Consider the following 19,637-nt stretch of genomic DNA (forward strand, 5'->3'; position numbering starts at 1 on the left):
CAGGAGACACTCAGAAAAACTTCACTCCCAACTTAATTAAAATATTAGCCACTTAAGCAGGAAGCAGATTCTCTTTAAATGAAAAGTAATTTCTTTTTTGAGTTTTAAAAAAATGACATCAAGATCTTATAACACATTCGATTCTTTTTTTCCCAAAACCCAACAAGCCATTTTTGACCCAAACAGAATCATGAAAATCAGTCTCCCAACGATAATCAGAATAATGACTCAAAAGCAAAACAAACATGCTAATTTTATGTAATTCAAAATATTATCAACACTTTCAGGTTGCATCTTAAAATGTGAGCTGGTGGGTTGTTGATAAAGTATGTTAGAAGCCTTCCCAGTCATTTATTTGTGTTATTTTCTACAAACATGGAAAGCTACTCTCTCCAAACACACTGAAGACTGGTAAGGAGTCCGACAGAGCAGTTTTTCTACTTGAGAGAAGCAACTGTAAGTAACCAGTTTAGGAAGAGAAATCATACCAGTGTTTTTAAAGAGATTTTGTAAAGCTCTCATACTATACACATCTGTGTGCTCTTCAGATGTCCACAAAAGACATAAGGAAATGCGTATCTAATTCCATCTTCTACAGAACACAAATATCACCAGCCCCCAGAGGTCCCTCTTTCCTATCACCCCTTACAAGTTTATGCATTTCTTTTGCCCACATTTTTGAGGTTCTTCTGCTTCATAGGAGAATCCTGTTTCTGTATTTCTGTTAAACCTTGTCTGTATGTTAAACCAAATGATACTATGTGGCACTACTGTCCTACTCATTTATGTAACTTTTCTCCCCCACAGATTCGGTCATCACCAAATCTTCATTCAACACATATTTGAACAGAGGTCCCTATTTCTGACAGGGTTATAATTATGTAAACAATAGTCTTATTAGTCCCTTTATTTACTTAACACTTGTGCCTTGGGACTGCAGAGAAGGAGATTATGTCTGAATAGGGACACAAAAGCACTTGAATTTCAGGGTTGCACAGCCCCAAGGCACATTTTATCTCTTTTCTATTAAAAACTTAGAGTTGATGGTACAATAATATAAACTCAGCAGAGACAAACGTCAGTTTTGACGTCAGTATGTTTACAGAGATTAAAATTAGTGTCTTGTACATGTTTTTGAAATCCTATTACCACAAAATTCTCAATACTATAAAGAATAGGGGAATGAAAGAAAAGGTCTTTGCTTACACTACAGTGGAAACATGCTAAGCAAATCATCCTAGCAATAATATGTTAGCTGGTGTAAAAGCTACTGCCTTTAACTAGGTCTCTCTGTGCTAGTGGGCACAAATGGTAAAAGCCATGTTTTAAAGCAGAAGACTAGAAGATCAGATGTTCTGACATTCTCATTTCACAGTTCAAAAAGGATGTATTTAATTGGAACACAGCATGATTACAACTGGTTTGTTTTGGTCCATGAAAAGCAAAGCCACCCCCCAAAATTTATTAATCGCTTAATGCCCGAACAGGATATGCTTTAAAAATACACCGAAAGACAGTTATGGAAAGAACACCAATTAATAAATAACACACAGCTAGCTTTTGGATATAAGAAATATTGATTATAAAGAGAGCTTGGGTCAAACACTTCTATGCTAAATTTAATGGCTGACAGCAGAACCTCTGTACTTGACCTCAAACGAAGATGAAGACTGTGACCAAACTTTTTCAGAAGGTATGTGAAGTTTCTGGATCACCACAGCCATCATTGCAACTGCCATTTATTAAGTGCTTTGTGTCACGGGCACTCATTTGATTCTTCGAGGCAGATCACCTTATAGATGAGGGAACTGAGGCCCACAGAAGTTGAGAAACTTGCTCATGGGCACACAGCTAGTGAATGGTTGAGCAGGAATCTGAACCCAAATATTCTGATTCTGGATTATACACATTCTCAAATATGCAAAATGCACTGATAAATTAAGGTTTTTCTTATTTACCTAATATGTATATAATCTACTACTGTTCCAAAAGCTTGAAGAGGGAAGATTTTTCCCTTCAAAATTGTGAACTTGAATTTGCACCATTATGGAATTCAAAGCATCCTGACTTGGTGCTTTATCATAATCACTTTTTAACTTCTGCTTTTAAAGATTTAAAAAATTTTAAACACCCCCCCACCTCCCACGCCCTCAAAAGACACACTGGCAATGAAAAATATAAAACCTTCCTGAATGGGGCTGTAACACAGGGAGGGACTTCTGGGAGGCCAACCAACCTCGAACACCAGTAACAACACAAATGAGAACAAATAAGAGGATGACAGTTAAAGATGTATTGCCTATGTATGACGGGCTCCATATTATTAAAAGGATACCATCTAGGTATTTTTCATAATTTTTCATTTTTCATTCCACCACCAAGCACTGGCTGTTTGTAATCACCAACTGAGAAGGTAGAACTGTTTAGATATATCTGTATTTCATTTCATTACATGTTTTTTGTCTATTATCTCTAGCAATTGACATTTAATTTTTGAAGCTTGTAAGAATTCTCAAGATTAAAGAAAAAGACAAAATAAGCTGCTTGCCAAACCTAAATGAAGATACTACTTTTCTAAAAAAGTTAATTTGTCTTAACTACTGACAGAATTATGAAAAAAGCGCAGGTAACAACAACAAATTTGTATAAATTTACTGTCTACAATACCTGGCCTTATTCCCTCATGCACTTAAACCACACTTTTTTTTTAGATTTATGAGAAGCTGGCTATGGACCATATATGTTCTTTGTCAGAAGGAAAAGAAATTCTACAACTCAATTGTTTGAATAACTGCAATGTTAACAGGACAACATGAATTAAAAAGTATTTATCTGAGAGACTGTATCAATCTCCAGGGTATTCACAAACATAAAAATTTTAAGTAGAATCATATTTGCTACATTTAATGCAACAGCTCTAAGACATGCTTTTTCTTCTCTTGGATAGTCTTCCTGGTTTCTGATTTTTCTATTCTGAGTTCAATTTTCTCATGTTTTCTGTTCTACTGGTTACCAAAAGCTGTGACAATGGCCCACTCAGGCTAAAACTTTTTTTTTCCCCTACTCTGTACATGAAGCCTTCAATTACTGCCTGCTGAAGCAGACAGAATCCTATTAGTAAGAAAGACGATCACAAGATGCAGTGCCCTGCCCTAGCCGTATAAAAATAATTAGTCCAAAGTTGACAAATGTGTAATGAAGTTGCACAATCATTATATGTAAGAAATACTGGTTTGAATAACCATCCTAACATCAAATACCAAAGCATGATGATTTGGAGCATTGTTTTCCAAAAAATTTAAAATGGTAAGTCCTTATTACTTTGAGTTAATACAGAACACTTTAAACAGAGAATTTGTAAGTTGTAAAAAATTCCATTTTGTTGACTATAAAATTGTATTTTAAAGTTAAACCCATTACCTAATAGAATTAATACCGAGGGGGAAAAATTACATGTGATTCAAGTTTAGGGAATTTGTCCAAAGCAATGTATTTTTCCCTATTATTTTAAAAAAATCAGCCAGCAATATTATAGTATTTTCCTTTAACAATCTAATGAGAAGAGGTAAAAAAAAAAATGAGCCACCATTGTAACTTAAGACTCTCTGTATTCTGTTCTAATCTTTAAACATGGTATAAAAAATGATTCTCCACACTATCTTGTCAATGACGCATTCTCTTTCTTTATACAGGAAAGCTAAATAAATCTCTTAAGTGCACTTTCTCAAAGAAGACATGAAATATTCCAGTTATTCCAAAGCATTTTTGGTTTGTCTATTTGGTGGGGGTGGGATGGGATGGGCCTTAACAGAAAACCAAATAGTAAAACAAATAAATTCCTACCCCATTCTCTTTGATTCCTTATAAAACTGTCAACCCCAAAAGAAAATCATCAAGAATACCTCTCTTTCATTTCTACATGAAAACAGTTACATGTATTCCTATTAGTAAAACTGTTGCATTACAGAATATTACCTCACAAATGGTGGAATTAAAACTTAAATAAAGAATGCTTTAAAGCAAAATCATCTGTGTAGTTTGGTTAGCTCTGAAATATCCAAATATGCTTTCCGTGTAAAAATTAACTGAGGCCTACATTTGTTTTTCAATGAAATGCTACTCACAGAGCCTGCAGAGATCAAAGCCACAGATAAAAAAGCAGTGCTGCCCTCTAGTGGACAATCTTCAACCTGAGCAAGAACTCTGATTTCTAAATAGGTTCCACAAATCTTTAGTCCTGTTTGAGATTCCAAATTTGTTATACAGGAGGTAAGACCAAAGCCTGGTATCTTTATACTAACAACTGTTTACAAAAAATTTTGTTTTAATACAGCTGAAGTATGGTTACTATAGTTTCAGGGCTTATAAAATTAGGGCACCAAGATACTTGTTTTCTATTATGGTCCTTCAAAATTACCTGGTATTTAAATATTTCAGTTACTAGGGAAAAATAAATAAAACAACAAACAAAAACAATAACCCAAAGGTTGAGCAACCTAAGAACAGAAGAAAGGGAAATATCAAAGACCCCACCAAGAAGTGACTATGCCATTCATGTTTGTAACCCTAGCACTAAGAAAATCTGTCACAAGTCATCAAAAGATACTGAAAGGACTTACACAGCATAGACATCTTATGATGGAAATGGTAGTATATACCAGTATTTCTCCTACTAATAACATTAAACATGTATGTCAAGAACAGTGATTCACTGGATGAGCTGAAGGCCTAGAAATGAAACAAGTTGTTCTTTACATGTACTTCAATTAAATAAAAAGATTATTGATTTTAAACCTGAAACAAATATACTGTCTTTAAATATGTTGGTAAATTAAAAAGTTGACTGCCAGGTTGCCATGAATACACTGTTCTATCCACAGCACCAGATTTTCCTAATACTTAAGGACCTAAGTAACAATAGTAAAACAACGTTCATTCTATTAAGACTGTAATTATTCACAAGTTGCACATATTCAGAATTTGCAAATTCAAAAAGTGACACAGTAAACAAGATCCAAACACAGTTTAAGATACATGGGGCGGGGAAAGGACTGTAAGTATTGAATACAAGTTAATAATGAAAACTGTTTTGGGTCTTATTGAATAAGCTAAGAGCTAAAACAGAATCATGGCAGAAACAAGGCTTTCTGTTTTTACTCAAATTATCACATTTTCCCCCTCACAGGGTCAATTTGCTGTTCTTGAAAGGGCAAGATTGAGTAGGCAGTATGACTCTGTTTAACAACACCACTGTTATTTAATGTCAGAATTCCAGAAACTGGGTTAAAATGTGAAATGGTTGGGACTGCTGAAAGACAAACTTTTACTTGTGGTCTGAGACTGTTTCACAGACAGGTCTGTAATACACTCATATAATTAACAATATACTCTTGCTGGAGGACAATGGCGTGGCCATAAGAAAAAACCAAATCAAACACCTCCGTCTATTAGCATCTCTTAATAACTAATGTGTAAAAAGGAAATGCATGAACAGGAAAGATATACTTTAACATGTGTCATGTAGCTGTCATTAACTCTTGATAATATAAGGCAGCCTCAAACTGTGAACTCTGGAACATTATCGGCCTTCGAACCGCCTGGACCGCTGGCTAAAATGCAGACTCCTGGGCCATACCCCAGATGTACCACATCTGAGTCCCTGGGTGTAGGTCCCAGGAATCTGAGTTTTACACAACCCTCCACAGGATTCTTTTGTACAGAAAAACCTAAGATTCTGGAGCTACAGATTTTTAGCTTTCTGCTTTTTGCTCACTGTACATTAGTACCTTTATGAGAGGACAAACAATGTAATAAAAGAAAATGCACCATGGTCTCTACATTGTTGAATACAAACCTCCAGTCATAAACCCTTACTTGATTTCTTTCTCAGAGGAACACAAGAAATTTTTCCTGGCCCTGGATGTACCTAAGATTCCCATTGCTAGTCTCTCTAATTCTCTTCCCCTAAACACACTAAATATTGACATTTTCCCTTTGCAGTCCATTCATATACTGGTTTACTATTGTTCACTATGCCCTTTGTGTGTACTTCATTTATATACTGGTTTATTAGTACTGTCTTAATAATATGCTTTAAGACTTTTACAACACATAAAACATACAACATGTTTTAATATGAATAGCTAACACAGGACATGAAGATATTCAGCTCCATGGTTAATAAACACTTTTTTGATGACTTTTTAAATTCTCATTTCTGTATTACCCCTTATCATGTGGTAACTGTAATATGGAAAATAGCAGGTTGCCATAATGACCATAACTCTAGATCTCAATGGGATGGTTTTGTTCTCAAAGAGCAGCCTTTTCAATCACCAAGCAAGTAAAAGAGAAATGAAAATAAAGTTGTCTTTCAATAGTATACTGGTTGGCTTTCTGAGACTACTGCTCATTTAGAAAATCAAAACTAAATGTCATATAATCTAACAGTAGATATGCTTTCTTACTGATCTTGAAAAGCAGTTAATTACTTAAGAAACGTTCCTGGTTTTTAAATGAATTCCATAAAACTTGTGCTCCTTTAATTGACTTTTTTTTTTTTTTTTTAAGATTTTATTTATTTATTTGACAGAGAGAGACAGCCAGAGAGGGAACACAAGCAGGGGGAGTGGGAAAGCGAGAAGGAGGCTTCCGCTGAGCAGGGAGCCTGATGCAGGGCTCGATCCCAGGACCCTGAGATCGTGACCTGAGCTGAAGGTAGTTGCTTAACCAACTGAGCCACCCAGGCGCCCCTAATTGACTTTTTCTTAACGGAGGCCATTCTCTGTTGTTATGTAGGAACCATTTTCTGCTATGTATTCAATTAAAATGTCTACACTATTACGCACTTCTATATATTAATGAAGATTCCCTTTTTCTTAGATAATTCTTATATTAACTATTTTTTAACCTGGCATTTAATGTAAAAACTACTCAAATTTTAAGAGTAGTGGGAATAAATTATTCCAAAATTAAGACAGTGGAAACTTTATTCATTGAATGGTAGAATACTCTGATGCTTACTGAAAACTCCTCTCAGAAATAAAAGATCCTGAAAAATTAAATAGAAGATAGCCTAGCAAGAATAATTTGTTGTACTGAGATTTTTAATATCTTAAAATACTAATATTCAAAATGCTTTTCACACTTGTTTTTTTTAAAGTAATCTTAAATCAATTACCATTATATATAAATACAAGAATGACTTTGGTCCTAGTCTTCATCAACTCAAAAAGCAACTGTCACAGAAGTATAAAGGAGTCACTCAAAAAGTTCAAAGGGATTTCAATTTTGTTCCTGGCAATTAAATAACATAAGTTTAGATATATAAACTCATTAATTCCAGAGGATAATATGATACCGAACACTACAGTTAACAACATGAGTACAACTCAATGAAGTGATAAACTGCTCATTTCTGTTATTATAATGTAAACAGTAATTACTATTTCATTTTAAATGACATTAAGAAAGGCATTGGTACAGATTTTACTAATAATTGTTCATTTTTGTTTTAACTGTTACTGAATATAAAAGAATGACCAAAAATGTTACATATGCAGGATGAGAATTTTTAACAATTTCTGTATGAAAAATACAAGTAACCCAGGTCTTTATTACCTAGAAGCTTTCTGAAATTTAGAACATTAATACAGCCATACTTTAACTATGAGAGCAAATGCAAACATTTTCAATTATATCTAATGAGACTTGTGAGGCAAATTAAGACAGCACAACCTAATCTTAATTATAGATAGGCATGTTTTTCACTTTTGACTCTCTAGTAACTTGGGCTCCTCCCCCAAGTTACAGAGCCAAACACCAGCTGGATTAGAGAAGTGTCAAGACACTGTATATGTCTATGAGGACCATAAACATTAAGTTTGAGGGCAATCTCTGCATTCTAAAGCCAAATATAAACAGTTCTTAGTTGTGTGTCTCCCCTGCATTAGCACAGATAATTGAGAATTGACTATAATTTAATCACTTGAACAGACATTAGGTTCCAAACCACCAAGACAAGTTACAGGCAAATGTCGCTCTAATAAAAATTACAGAACTGTGCTAAGTGTCTTTCTTAGTCTATTTCCCAATAAGAAGGGAGCTTTTATATTAGCTGGCTTTGAGAAGGCAGTTTGGCTGTTTTCTTCTAAGAAACAAAAATCTGGAAAGCTGCCATTGCTTTCAGAAAAGTTAACTCACATATAAAACAAAACAAAAAATAAATCAGAAGTTCCAACATAAACAAGGGTTACCATATGTCTTTCTGTACATCACAGAATTACATTACAGAATTACAGGACTGAAGTATTGTTGGATACTAGATGTACCAGGTAAAATTTCAGATTGTATAAGCTAAAAGTTATAGCTGACATATGACATTTTGGTGTTTTAGGAATTTCAATAATTCAAAATATCCATAAATAAAACAAAGAACTTCTGCTAGAGAAAATCACCCAGGAAAGTAAAAAGAAGTATTTAAAGCAGAAAACAATTAAAACAGGAAAACTCAGAACCAAAATATTTTCATTGAAAAGCCTTCTGTTAACTTTTTCCCCTACTGAACAACAATAACGGGTAAGTTGTATTTCCATGGTGGCACCAGAACAATGACCTAATACCCATTTTATTATTTTGTCATTACCCTATGTGAGATAGATACGGCTTGTCAGAAATTAAGAAATGGAAGCATCAGACCTCTTAAATTACAACTTAACTAAGGACCTTTCTCTAAAAACAAAACAAAACCAAAAAAGATAGGGTAAATTTGTTGTTGTTGTTGTTGTTTTAAGATTTTATTTATTTGCGAGAGAGAGAATGAGAGACAGAGAGCATGAGAGGGAGGAGGGTCAGAGGGAGAAGCAGACTCCCTGCTGAGCAGGGAGCCCGATGCGGGACTCGATCCCGGGACTCCGGGATCATGACCTGAGCCGAAGGCAGTCGCTTAACCAACTGAGCCACCCAGGTGCCCCGGTAAATTTGTTTTTTAATTAGCACATGCAGTTTTCATTCTGTCACAATTAGTAGATGATATTAGGCAACTACAAATAATGGCAGATCAAGACTTGAACTCAGCTCTTCTGAGGCCAAGACCAATGTTGTTCCACAGATAAGACAGAATTTCATTTCAATACCCCTTCTTTTCCTTGCCACCCCTTTCTAAATAGATGAAGATCTTAAAGCCCACAAGAAGTTATAACTTGTCTCAAATTACCAAGCCCAAAAATGGCAGAGATAAATCTAAAATTCAAATAAACTGTAACACTCTTTATAAGGGGGCTCTCCTACCCCTGTATCAATTTGAAAAAAAAAAATTTAAGATTTTATTTTTAAGTAATCTCTACACCCAATGTAGGGCTCAAACTTACAACCCTGAGATCAAGAGTTGCCTGTTCTAGCAACTGAGCCAGGCCAGGCACCCACCAAAAAAGTTTTTTTTTCAAAAAATTTTAAGGTCTGAAGGCATTCTTTTTGATTTTAAATTTATTTTCCATACACATGGATAAAGGCAGAAGTATGCCATTGGCAGTGGAATGGCAGAGGAAATAAAGATGGAATTAATGAATTCCTTTAAGCTCACAGAGGACTAAGTTACAAATGCATGCTTGTTTACTTTTTTTACATTTTGTCTTTACTTTACTTTCATTTCAAGCCACTGGCACCCAGAAGATCACAAAGAGGGCAACGATATTAATCTCATTTTCTGCTACCTTTAAGGACAAATGACTTGGATCTCACGCTTTACGTGCTCGGTGGTGAAGATAGATTTGGTCTAAGAAACAGAAGCTGCATTTGGCCCTATGCTGGTTTTCTAGTAGCTCCTTATAAATGGGAGCAGTCTCAAGGGAGCTGTAAAAAGGAACTCTGTATATGGTACCCAAACTTCCTCTTTCAAATAAAAAAAGTCCAACTGCACTACTTTATGAAACAGTTCTTCCTGGAAATCCACTGAATCTGGTGAAATAGGATAAGTTCTCAACCATAGCTCACAAACGGTACCTTTACAAATCACCAAGCTATTATAAAATACAAGTACACTGTCTGTCCTTCAGGACAGTCCATGCTAGTGCCCATGCTAAGGATTGCATAAATAGGGAAGAGAGCCTTAACACAAACCAATCAATCAAATATCTCATCAGAAACAAAGGGAGGGGGGTAGATACAGTGTTTTGAAGGAAAACTATGAAGTGAAAATTATATATTTATACATATCTATTATACATATATACACACAAGTTATCTCCACATCACATGTTGGTGAACCTACCTGTGTATATTATCTTGGCCAGAAGGGACTACACCTACATTGGCTACATTTACAACCTTCTGAAGGATCACGGAGGGAGTGAAATTCTGTGGTGCAGCAATGATTACAGTAGAAGTTTCATTCATTCCTGTTAGCATTCCTGTAAGAGCAAAAGAAGGCTCCCTTTTACTAATTTATGAAAATTACATTAAAACAATTTCAAGTTCATAGCCAAAATTTTAAAACTTTTTTCATATAAAAACCCCATTCCAGAACATAATTTTCAAGATAATTATCAAAGAATTAAAATAACTGCAAATGTTACAAAAATTTTTAAATCCTTACTGTGTAGGAAAATGTGTAAAAATGCAGTGGAACATAACTCTTAATAAATCTGATTTTCAATACTATAAGATAAACATGTAGAATCACAAAGATTCTATTTAATTTCAGTCCCTTTAAAATATAATCATTTGGACTACGTCAACTATTTATGCTTTTACTTGTTAATATTTTTTTTCCTCTCCTTTTCATTCAGAGATCTCTCTTGCCAAATGCTGCCTAAGAACAAGTCAAAGTGAGCTGAAATAACCAGCAACATTACCTGATGAATGGCCTCAACTGATGGATCAAAATTATCTTAGCAATGACTGAAAGTCACTGAACAGTTACGGGGTTCTACAAAATGCACAAGTATCTAAGTAGCTATATTATATTTATACCTAAATATAATAGTATTTGTCTAGTGAATAGGACTATACAGTTAATTATAAAAACACCAACTGAAATTTCTGAAGCAAAACATTTGGAAACAAAGGGAAAAATGTGAATGGAAAAACCTTAAATTCCAGAGACATTTTAAAGAAATACTTAGGAAAAAAATAAAGTTAAGGAAAATTATGAACAAAAACCATACAGTTAACAAATTCAGTAACATGCCAAACCCTTGGAACAAATACTGAAATTTAGTACCGAGGTTAAAAAAACCCAAAATAATTATAATAAATGACATCTACCTGGATCTGTGATATAAGTCATCGACATCTAATGGTATCTAGTAGAAATGATAATCTTTTGAGACATTTGATATGTGCACAACCGTTTACAAAATTTATAAAAATGGTTGAATTTGATTTTATGTTTTCAAAAGGCCCTGAACCTTCAGGGCTGTGTACTTAATTTAGTTATTTATTGCAAACGCAACCTGAAATTTAAAAGAATCCCTATGATTAGCAGCACAAAGATTCGAAAACCCAATACTGTAAAAAGACTTAGCTAGCTTTTAACAAAGAGCAGGTTTTACTAACCACTTTCAAACTATGTTCTGTCTCAGACTGGTTAACTTCAGTATTAGGCAAAAGCTTTAAAAACTACACAAGCAGTCAAACACTGCTTTTAAGTAAAGCACAGTGGCTGCTGACATAACACTGTTGAGAGATGTGTGTACTCATTTAGGATTTAAACCTTCTCCATTAAGCTCTATTGAAGAGCAACTGCTGAATAAATGAATGCAACTATGTTTATGTTAAAAGCCTGTTTCCCGCAGCATGTAATTAAAGGAAATGTTGTACAAAGCCAGTACTTTTGTCAAGCTCCTGTAAATGGAAAGATGGATAGCACTCAGAGAAGTGAATGCATTGCTTCATATTTAACCTTAACACTCTTGTCATTAATGGTTTGTCTAACTTGGTCTATAAAAGACAAGGTACTGCTCCATTGAAGTAAAATTTAAAAAATCAACTAAACCATGCTTTTCAGAACAGAAGATTCATTATCGTCAGCTAATGTATTGGCATAAAGCAAAGTAACATCCTATCAAGTAAGGCACACATTCAATCTGCCTTCCCACCCCCCTTTATTTTTAACTCATGCTGTTTTATTGTTATAGGCAATTTGTACCACTCAGCATGACAGTGTAAACTGAATCAAGATTAATTTACATGCAAAAGAACACTTAGGAGAGCAGCATGGTAAGCAAATGTATTGTCTCGATTGCTGAGGTGGAAAAAGAACCTGGAAAGAAAAAAAGGTGCTCTAATTAAGGGGCATCAAATATGATTGCTTGTGGTAGTTAAGGGCCAGAAAATAGTAAATGTCTGACCATTTAAAGAATTAGCATCTTGCTAGCTAGGAAACCATAAGATGGATGCATAAATCATAATAAAATTAAGTAAACATTCTAGGTTTCTTAAACCAGAGATTTTTCTAAATGAAAATATATCAGGAATTCTCAAATTAACGAGAAAGAAAAATATGCCAAGGTATCATTAAAAGTTTCTCCTACAAAAAAAACAGACTTTAGATACCATATAGGCTGCTCACATTTAATTAATAAAGGTAAAGTTACCAGGAAAATATTTTGAAATTGTCTGACCATAGAATTTGTTGCTTCATTAGAATTTATCTAAATTTTAGAGAGGCAGGGGGACAGAGTACTTAATTTAGGTTAATCAGCTGTACTTAACTGCTAAAATGTAAATCAAATAATATAAGAAAATAAAATTAAAAATTTCTAAGTTTTAGATTTCTAATTTAACATAAGAAGAACATGAGTAAGAGGAGGCAGTTTGGAATGAACAGTTGGCTTACATCTCTTATAATAATTAAAACTGCCTTAAGAAACCGAATTTTTTTTGAGAGGATCTCATATTATTTACAGTACCAAAATAATTCTACAGCTAGATCATTAACTAATTCTGCAATGCTCAAAACTCAATGAAAAAAAATCTGCTCTGGTTTAAAGTTCTTAAGATGAGTATTATAGGTAACTTCACTATCTAGGATAAACCAGTCTTTCTTTTAACACTGTGACCACCAACCTTATAAACATGCATGTTTAGCCATGGAACTCTAAATGCAACAATCGAGAAAAAATGATAGATCAGGCTGCATATCAGAAATAAAACCCTTTTCGCTTTAAAATAGGTTAATATGGGGCGCCTGGGTGGCTCAGTTGGTTAAGCGACTGCCTTCGGCTCAGGTCATGATCCTGGAGTCCCTGGATCGAGTCCCGCATCGGGCTCCCTGCTCGGCAGGGAGTCTGCTTCTCCCTCTGACCCTCCTCCCTCTCATGCTGTCTCTCATTCTCTCTAGCAAATAAATAAAATCTTAAAAAAAAAAAAAATAAAATAAAATAAAAAAATAAAATAGGTTAATATGCACAATGTGTTAGATGCACTCTTATTTAATACTGTACAAACTTTTAATTATGTACATCTTTAGTATAAAAATAAAATATTCCTTATATTTATGATTTTTCCAGTTAAACCCTAATTAATGCATTTCTTGAGCCTTAAAATATATGCCCTGTGAAATGAGGTTTTAAGTGTCTCAGTTCATTTTATTTAAAGTAGAAAAATTATGTAATGTATGCATGCAATGACACACACAGGTGCTTCTTAAATTTATTGGTATTTTACCATCCAGCAGTTTGCATTGATAAAATCTGAGGAAACGGATGTTTAAGATTTTCAGTTAGTGAGTCCTTTCTAGGTATCATTTGTTGAAATAAGCTAAGCTCTTCCTAGAGTAGTATAAAAACAAATACATGCGTAAAATTCAGAATTGAGACCTCGATTACCAAACCAGCTGAAATCTATAACTAAAAAGATGCTACTGAAAAGACTCTTTAATGCTGTGGTAAATTTGCCAGCATCAAGTCCCGTATCAAAAGAATGAATTCAGGAAGACAGAAAGAATGATACAGAAATGCCAAGAGACTTGCAAGGATTTACAAATACTTCATATAAACAAATTTTCAAATAGCTTTATTCAGAGTAGCCTTTCTGCTCTATTAAACATAGCAAACAGCTGCCAGATTTATTCAGACAAATAATCAACAACCATAGAAGTAAAATGGCAGAAGAAAAAGGAATTTTGGCAACAACTCCACAGAGGACCACAGCCACTCTGCAAGTGCACCTCTCTTGGGCGCTCACGGTTCTGTATGGCTAGTCAGGGAAAAAATCCCTCAGTCACAGCAGAGCACAAAACACTTAATCGAAATATCAAGTATTCTAAACCAAAGCTGAGGGATAGAAAAGGTATATGATAATCTGCTGCTTTAGCTGCACTTTTCAAAAAAAGAATATCCCCTTAACAATGTGCCAAAGCCTTATTTGTCACTTATGTGCCACTCACCTGGGTTTGCTGAGCAGGTGTAAAGCAGAGAGGCAGGCTTTAGCCAGCAAAGGGTAAGAATAGCAAATGTAAGCATCAATTCGTCAATAGAAAAATAAAATCATAAAATCACAAAGACGATTTTCTTCTACAGCAATAATCAACTTCCAAGAAAAGCAAATGCAAAGAGGGATTTAGTCATTCTTTTTTATCACTTAAAAATAAGGCAGAAAATAAAAGATCACTATTAATTTACAGTCTTGTATGAAATTTTCTTTGTGAGATTCTTCTACAACAGGGCTTTGGAACACTGTGGATTGCAATGGCTTACAGAAAAAGAAAAAGAAAAAAGAAAAAAAAGATCTTTGGCACTATAATGATGGAGTGCCAAGAAGCATGTGTCTCTCCTTAGGTATAGATATTTGTATGTGCCCAGTACTTTCTGGAAGCATGACAGATAGGATTTAACGACCTCAAGATGAAGGAATCTTTGTATGATAACCCCTCTAGACAGAAAAATAGCCTACTTTCACATAAACTTCCAAAAATTGCTGACTATACCATTTAAATATGCCCTAGTTTTATAGTATCTTTAATTAAACACATCAAGTCATAGTTATTTCCCCTTATTCATATAAGAAAATAAAATTTCTTTTTCTTAGTAGGTATGCTGGACTCTGGGGCAAGCACAACATATTAATACTTCCATTCTGCTGAAAATATTTTCTTTTTAGGTGCATATTTTAAGATATTTCAGCTCTGATACAGCCGGGCAACACAGCATTTCTTCACTATAGAATTAGGTCAATGCTAATAATTAGGACTTTATCTCGAAGAGTGAGACACTCTAATGTGTACAGGGAGAAATATATTAGTAGGACATGAAAAACAGTTCTGTAGTGAAAGAAAATAACAGAGACATAACATTTATAGTGGTAGAACTTTGGTAAGTCTCAAATCCCTCACATTTTCACTAATACAAAATACATGAGTACATCATTAGGTTGACAAACCCACAACTCCCAAAGTGAGAAGTTAATAAAGAATCAATGTATGATTTTAAAGACATATTAATCAATTTTCAAGTATGCCAGGAATGTAGACAAACATACACTTTTAAGGTTATTTTATAGAAGTAAAGAATTAGTAAAAACTGGAAGATTATTCACATACATCTGCTAATGGCTATGTATATATGGTAATTTATTTTAGAGACCAGACAGAAGAATGAGCACGTATTATTTGGGATGTCAATTTCTAGTAAATTGTAGTAATCTCTCACCTTGCTCTTTCTTAAAATCTTTCTCTGACATGGCCACAGGTAAAAGCAGTTCTCCAACAGGTGGCTGAATATTAACACTGAAGCAATCGTCCTTGGTACTAAGAGAAAAACATATCAAAGCTAACTAATGCTTAATAAACATTCTCTTTAATACTATGCAGTTAAATGTAATTAAAGCATATGCCAGCATATACAGTATAAGATTTTGGCTTAACTAGCACAGCTAAAAAGGCTTAAAAATTTTTTCAACACTATTCAACTTTCACAGAGAAATACATCTGCTACATCAATTGGATAACAACTTTTTTTACAGAAATATGTAAATATATCATTTGATGTAGAACTTTTAAAAATATCATCAAGCATCAAGGATACACATATCCATTACTCCTAAAGGAATGCTTTGTGCAGCTTATAAAGATGTGATATTTTCTCTTTACTTTGTATGTTTAAAGTGTAGAAAATGGAGTGCTTTAGTCTTAAATGGTTAAGATCTCTTTTTAAAAATAATTAGTTTTTAGGGGTGCCTGGGTGGCTCAGTCGGTTAAGTGTCTGCCTTTGGCTCAGGTCATGATGCCAGGGTCCTGGGATCGAGCCCCGTGTCGGGCTCTCTCCTCAGTGGGGAGTCTGCTTCTCCCTCTCCTCCTCCCCTGCTTCTGCTCGTTCTCTCTCTCTCTGGAGAGAGAAACTAAATTCAAAAAAACTAAAAATTAGTTTTTAGTAAAAATAAATATAAACAATAAAATGGAGTGACCATACTGTGTTTAGATATGTGCTAATAAAGTAATACTCATCTGCAAACTTGCTTTTTTAAAACAAAAAGTCTCATTTTTTAGTAGTGTTTTTCATTAACATTATTGATCAGCATGTGGTAAAAGTTATTATTTCAAATGACAGGATATGAAGAATTTAGGAAGGGCAACTTTGTACCCATATCAGATAGAGTAATAATACTGAGTGCATTTATTTTAATTTTAGTACAGACATTACTCTCTAAAAAATTATTAAAATTTCTTTAAAATTTTTTAAATTTCTATTCCTTCTTATCAGGAAAGACTCTGTCCCCAAAAGGACTTCTACTTCATGTTAGAACTGCATTTCATGGCCAGTGGAAAGGTGGACAGGGAGATGGGGACTGTGGATAAAAAAATAACAAACATGAGGTTAAGAAACACTTCATAAAAAGAAAAAAAGAAAATCCATGTTTATGCTATTACAGAATGTATTCTTACAAGCTGCCTTTTATTTTTTTATGGAACAAGGCAAAGACCAGACTAAAAAAAAAAAAAAAAAAAAAAGAATGTTTTGAATTATTCACATGTGGATTGTCTAAGGCAAACCAACAAATCCAATTTATTTATTAATTCAATATACATTTACTGAATACAGACTAGATCCCATGTACTGTGCAAGTACCTGGGGATTGATTTAAAGACAAGTGAGACTAACCCTAAAAGCTTGTAAGTTAGTGAGAGAGGAAGAGTTCAATTACATTTATAAAATGGTAAATGCTACATTAGAGATATGTGGAGAGTATTATAGTCCACAGAAGAGGGACTGATTAATTCTGCAGAAGTAAGGTAAACATACATTTCCAACAAGAGGGAGAGGGGCATTCCAGGTATTCTAGACCTCTGTTTTGGGAATGGTGAACAGTGTGGTATGTCAACAGATGAGGCTGGGGGTGCACTGTAAAGAATACCATCTACATTCATGACCATTCACCCCTCTTCTCCCAGGACAGTCCCAGTTTGTGGTTGTTGTCCTGAAATCCTGTTCAGTTAAGGTCTCCCTTCACTCTCTCAAGTGTCCTGATTTGTATGACAAAGTGTATGATTACTTAACGCATATAACTAAGACAAATGTGTTCCAATGTTTCTTGAACAAATAAGGAAAACTACCAGAGACTTTTCACAGGGGAATATAAATGATCCCATTGTATTTCAAAAACTCTGGTGGCAGTGTGTAAGATGGAGTAGAGGAGAAGCCAAGGCAGTAGATTAGTTAGGAATCTACTTTAATAGCCTAGGTAGGGGTTTTTACATTGTGTGTTTTACTTTAGTAATTCCTAACAATGATCCTGAGATAGCTTCTGTTACCTCCCAACTTTTTGATGAGAAGTTAAACACCACATCCAAGGTCACACAGCTAGTAAGTGGCAGTACTGGGATCTGAACTCAGGTCTATCCTACTCCAAAGTCTGCTGTATGATGCTGCTTTAGATCTATTTTTTTTATTCTGCTCTATAGGGCTGCACTCCTAGGGTAAGTAACACTGAGGACAGGGGAGATGGGGGTATTTTAGAATTAAAAGGGATAGATATGGCGATGAATGGAAGGGACTTTGAAACTTATAATGTGAAAAACTGGGAGAATGATAACTAGTGAAGAAGTAGAGTTTTGGGGATTAAACAAAATGACTGGACTTTAATCATGTTATATTTTGAGAACCATTGAATTATCCAGGAAGAGGTACTTAGCAGATAATTGGAAATACATATCAAGAATCAGAAAAGAGGTCAGGGCAGTATATATGAGTTTGGAAGTAATCAAAACGGTAAAGGGAAGAGCTGAAGCCTTACAAAGAGATAAGATCACAGAGGAAAAGATGATATACCAAGAGAAAGGAAAAGGTGGAAACCTGGGGAGGACCTACATTTAAGTAGAAATGGAAGAACTGCAACTTGCAGAAGAAACTGGCAAGGAGTGGTCAGGGAGAAAATGTATCAAATAATGCAAAGAGGAATAAAAAGCAGCTAGTGTGACTGCGGACCTAATAAGCAAGGCAGTTCAGGTGGAAAGAAGAATGCAGAATGCCATTGAGTTGAAGGGTGACTGGGAAGACTGAGAGATGGGACAGAAAGCAGTGGAAGCTTCATGAGGATGCAGAGGCAAAAGAATGCTGAACGGAACCTGAGCATGTACATGGGCTGAGGGCAAAGAGCCAGGGGAGATAAAGAAACTACGGAATACCTGATAGAGCAAGGCCTTAGAGGAGGTAAATAAGGTTGGGATTAATAGCACAAGAACAAGGTGAACCTGTCAGCCAGCAGGATGCTTCTTCCCAAAGCAGCAGAGGAGAGGTGGGTAAGACTGTGAGAGGTATTGAGGGTAAGACACTTGAAGGATGAGACCACACCTAATGTAGTGGAAGGCTAAATCATACTGGAAGAAATATGTAAAGGCTGATGGAGTAAATGGATAGGTGTGTCTTATACACACACACACACACATAATTTATATATACAATTTATATATAATATATATAAATATGTAATATATATGAGCTATATGGCATATATAATATATATAAGTATATTTATACATGTAGGGAGGGCATAGTAGAAATATTTTACTAATAGAGAAATACAATTAAAACCGGACCACTGGGTGAAATTATATTATACTATCGTTACTTTTCTTTTTTTTTTTTTTTTTTAAGATTTTTATTTATTTATTTGACAGAGAGAGACACATGAGAGAGGGAACACAAGCAGGGGGAGTGGGAGAGGGAGAAGCAGGCTTCCCACTGAGCAGGGAGCCCGATACAAGGCTCGATCCCAGGACCCTGGGATCATGACCTGAGCCGAAGGCAGATGCTTAACGACTGAGCCACCCAGGCGCCACTGTATTTTCTTTTTAATTACAGATGAAATGATTCCTTCCCAAGAGTCCTAAAGGATACCATTTGTGCCACTGATTAAAGGTAGCTGTATAGGGGCGCCTGGGTGGCTCAGTCAGTTAAGCGTCTGCCTTCAGCTCAGGTCATGAGCCCCGGGTCCACTGGGCTCCCTACTCAGTGGGGAGTCTGCTTCTCCCTCTTCCTCCGCATCCTCCCCACAACCCTGCTCATGATCTCTTGATTTCTGTCTCCCTCAAATAAATAAATAAAATCTTAAAACAAAACAAAACAAAGGTAGCTGTACAGGGAGAAGGGAGGGAGAGAAGGGAAAGATTTTCCTTCTAAAGCATATATGAAAATGTAGGTGGG

At 35.0% G+C, this 19,637-nt stretch overlaps 1 protein-coding gene across 9 annotated transcripts in view; it reads right to left on the minus strand.

Annotated features, from left to right (window-relative positions):
• The window catches only part of AP3B1 (adaptor related protein complex 3 subunit beta 1), a 321,148-nt gene that overhangs the window by 59,683 nt on the left and 241,828 nt on the right, over positions 1 to 19,637 (minus strand). For 5 of the 9 annotated variants that reach the window (XM_064596275.1, XM_064596274.1, XM_054512544.2 and 2 more), the window contains 2 exons: positions 15,648 to 15,745; positions 10,268 to 10,406 (listed from right to left, as the gene is read on the minus strand). In XM_064596275.1, coding sequence (XP_064452345.1) covers positions 10,268 to 10,406; positions 15,648 to 15,745 — 237 coding nt within the window. Of the gene's footprint in view, positions 1 to 10,267; positions 10,407 to 11,275; positions 11,301 to 12,735; positions 13,354 to 14,386; positions 14,424 to 15,647; positions 15,746 to 19,637 lie in introns of those variants that run through there. The other 4 variants (XM_064596277.1, XM_064596278.1, XM_064596276.1 and 1 more) reach the window with 4 other exon arrangements.

The sequence above is a fragment of the Mirounga angustirostris genome, unplaced genomic scaffold (assembly GCF_029215605.1).
Source record: "Mirounga angustirostris isolate CCGP_5_RB_7025 unplaced genomic scaffold, mMirAng1.0.hap1 SCAF_7, whole genome shotgun sequence".
NCBI classification, from domain to species: Eukaryota; Metazoa; Chordata; class Mammalia; order Carnivora; family Phocidae; genus Mirounga; species Mirounga angustirostris.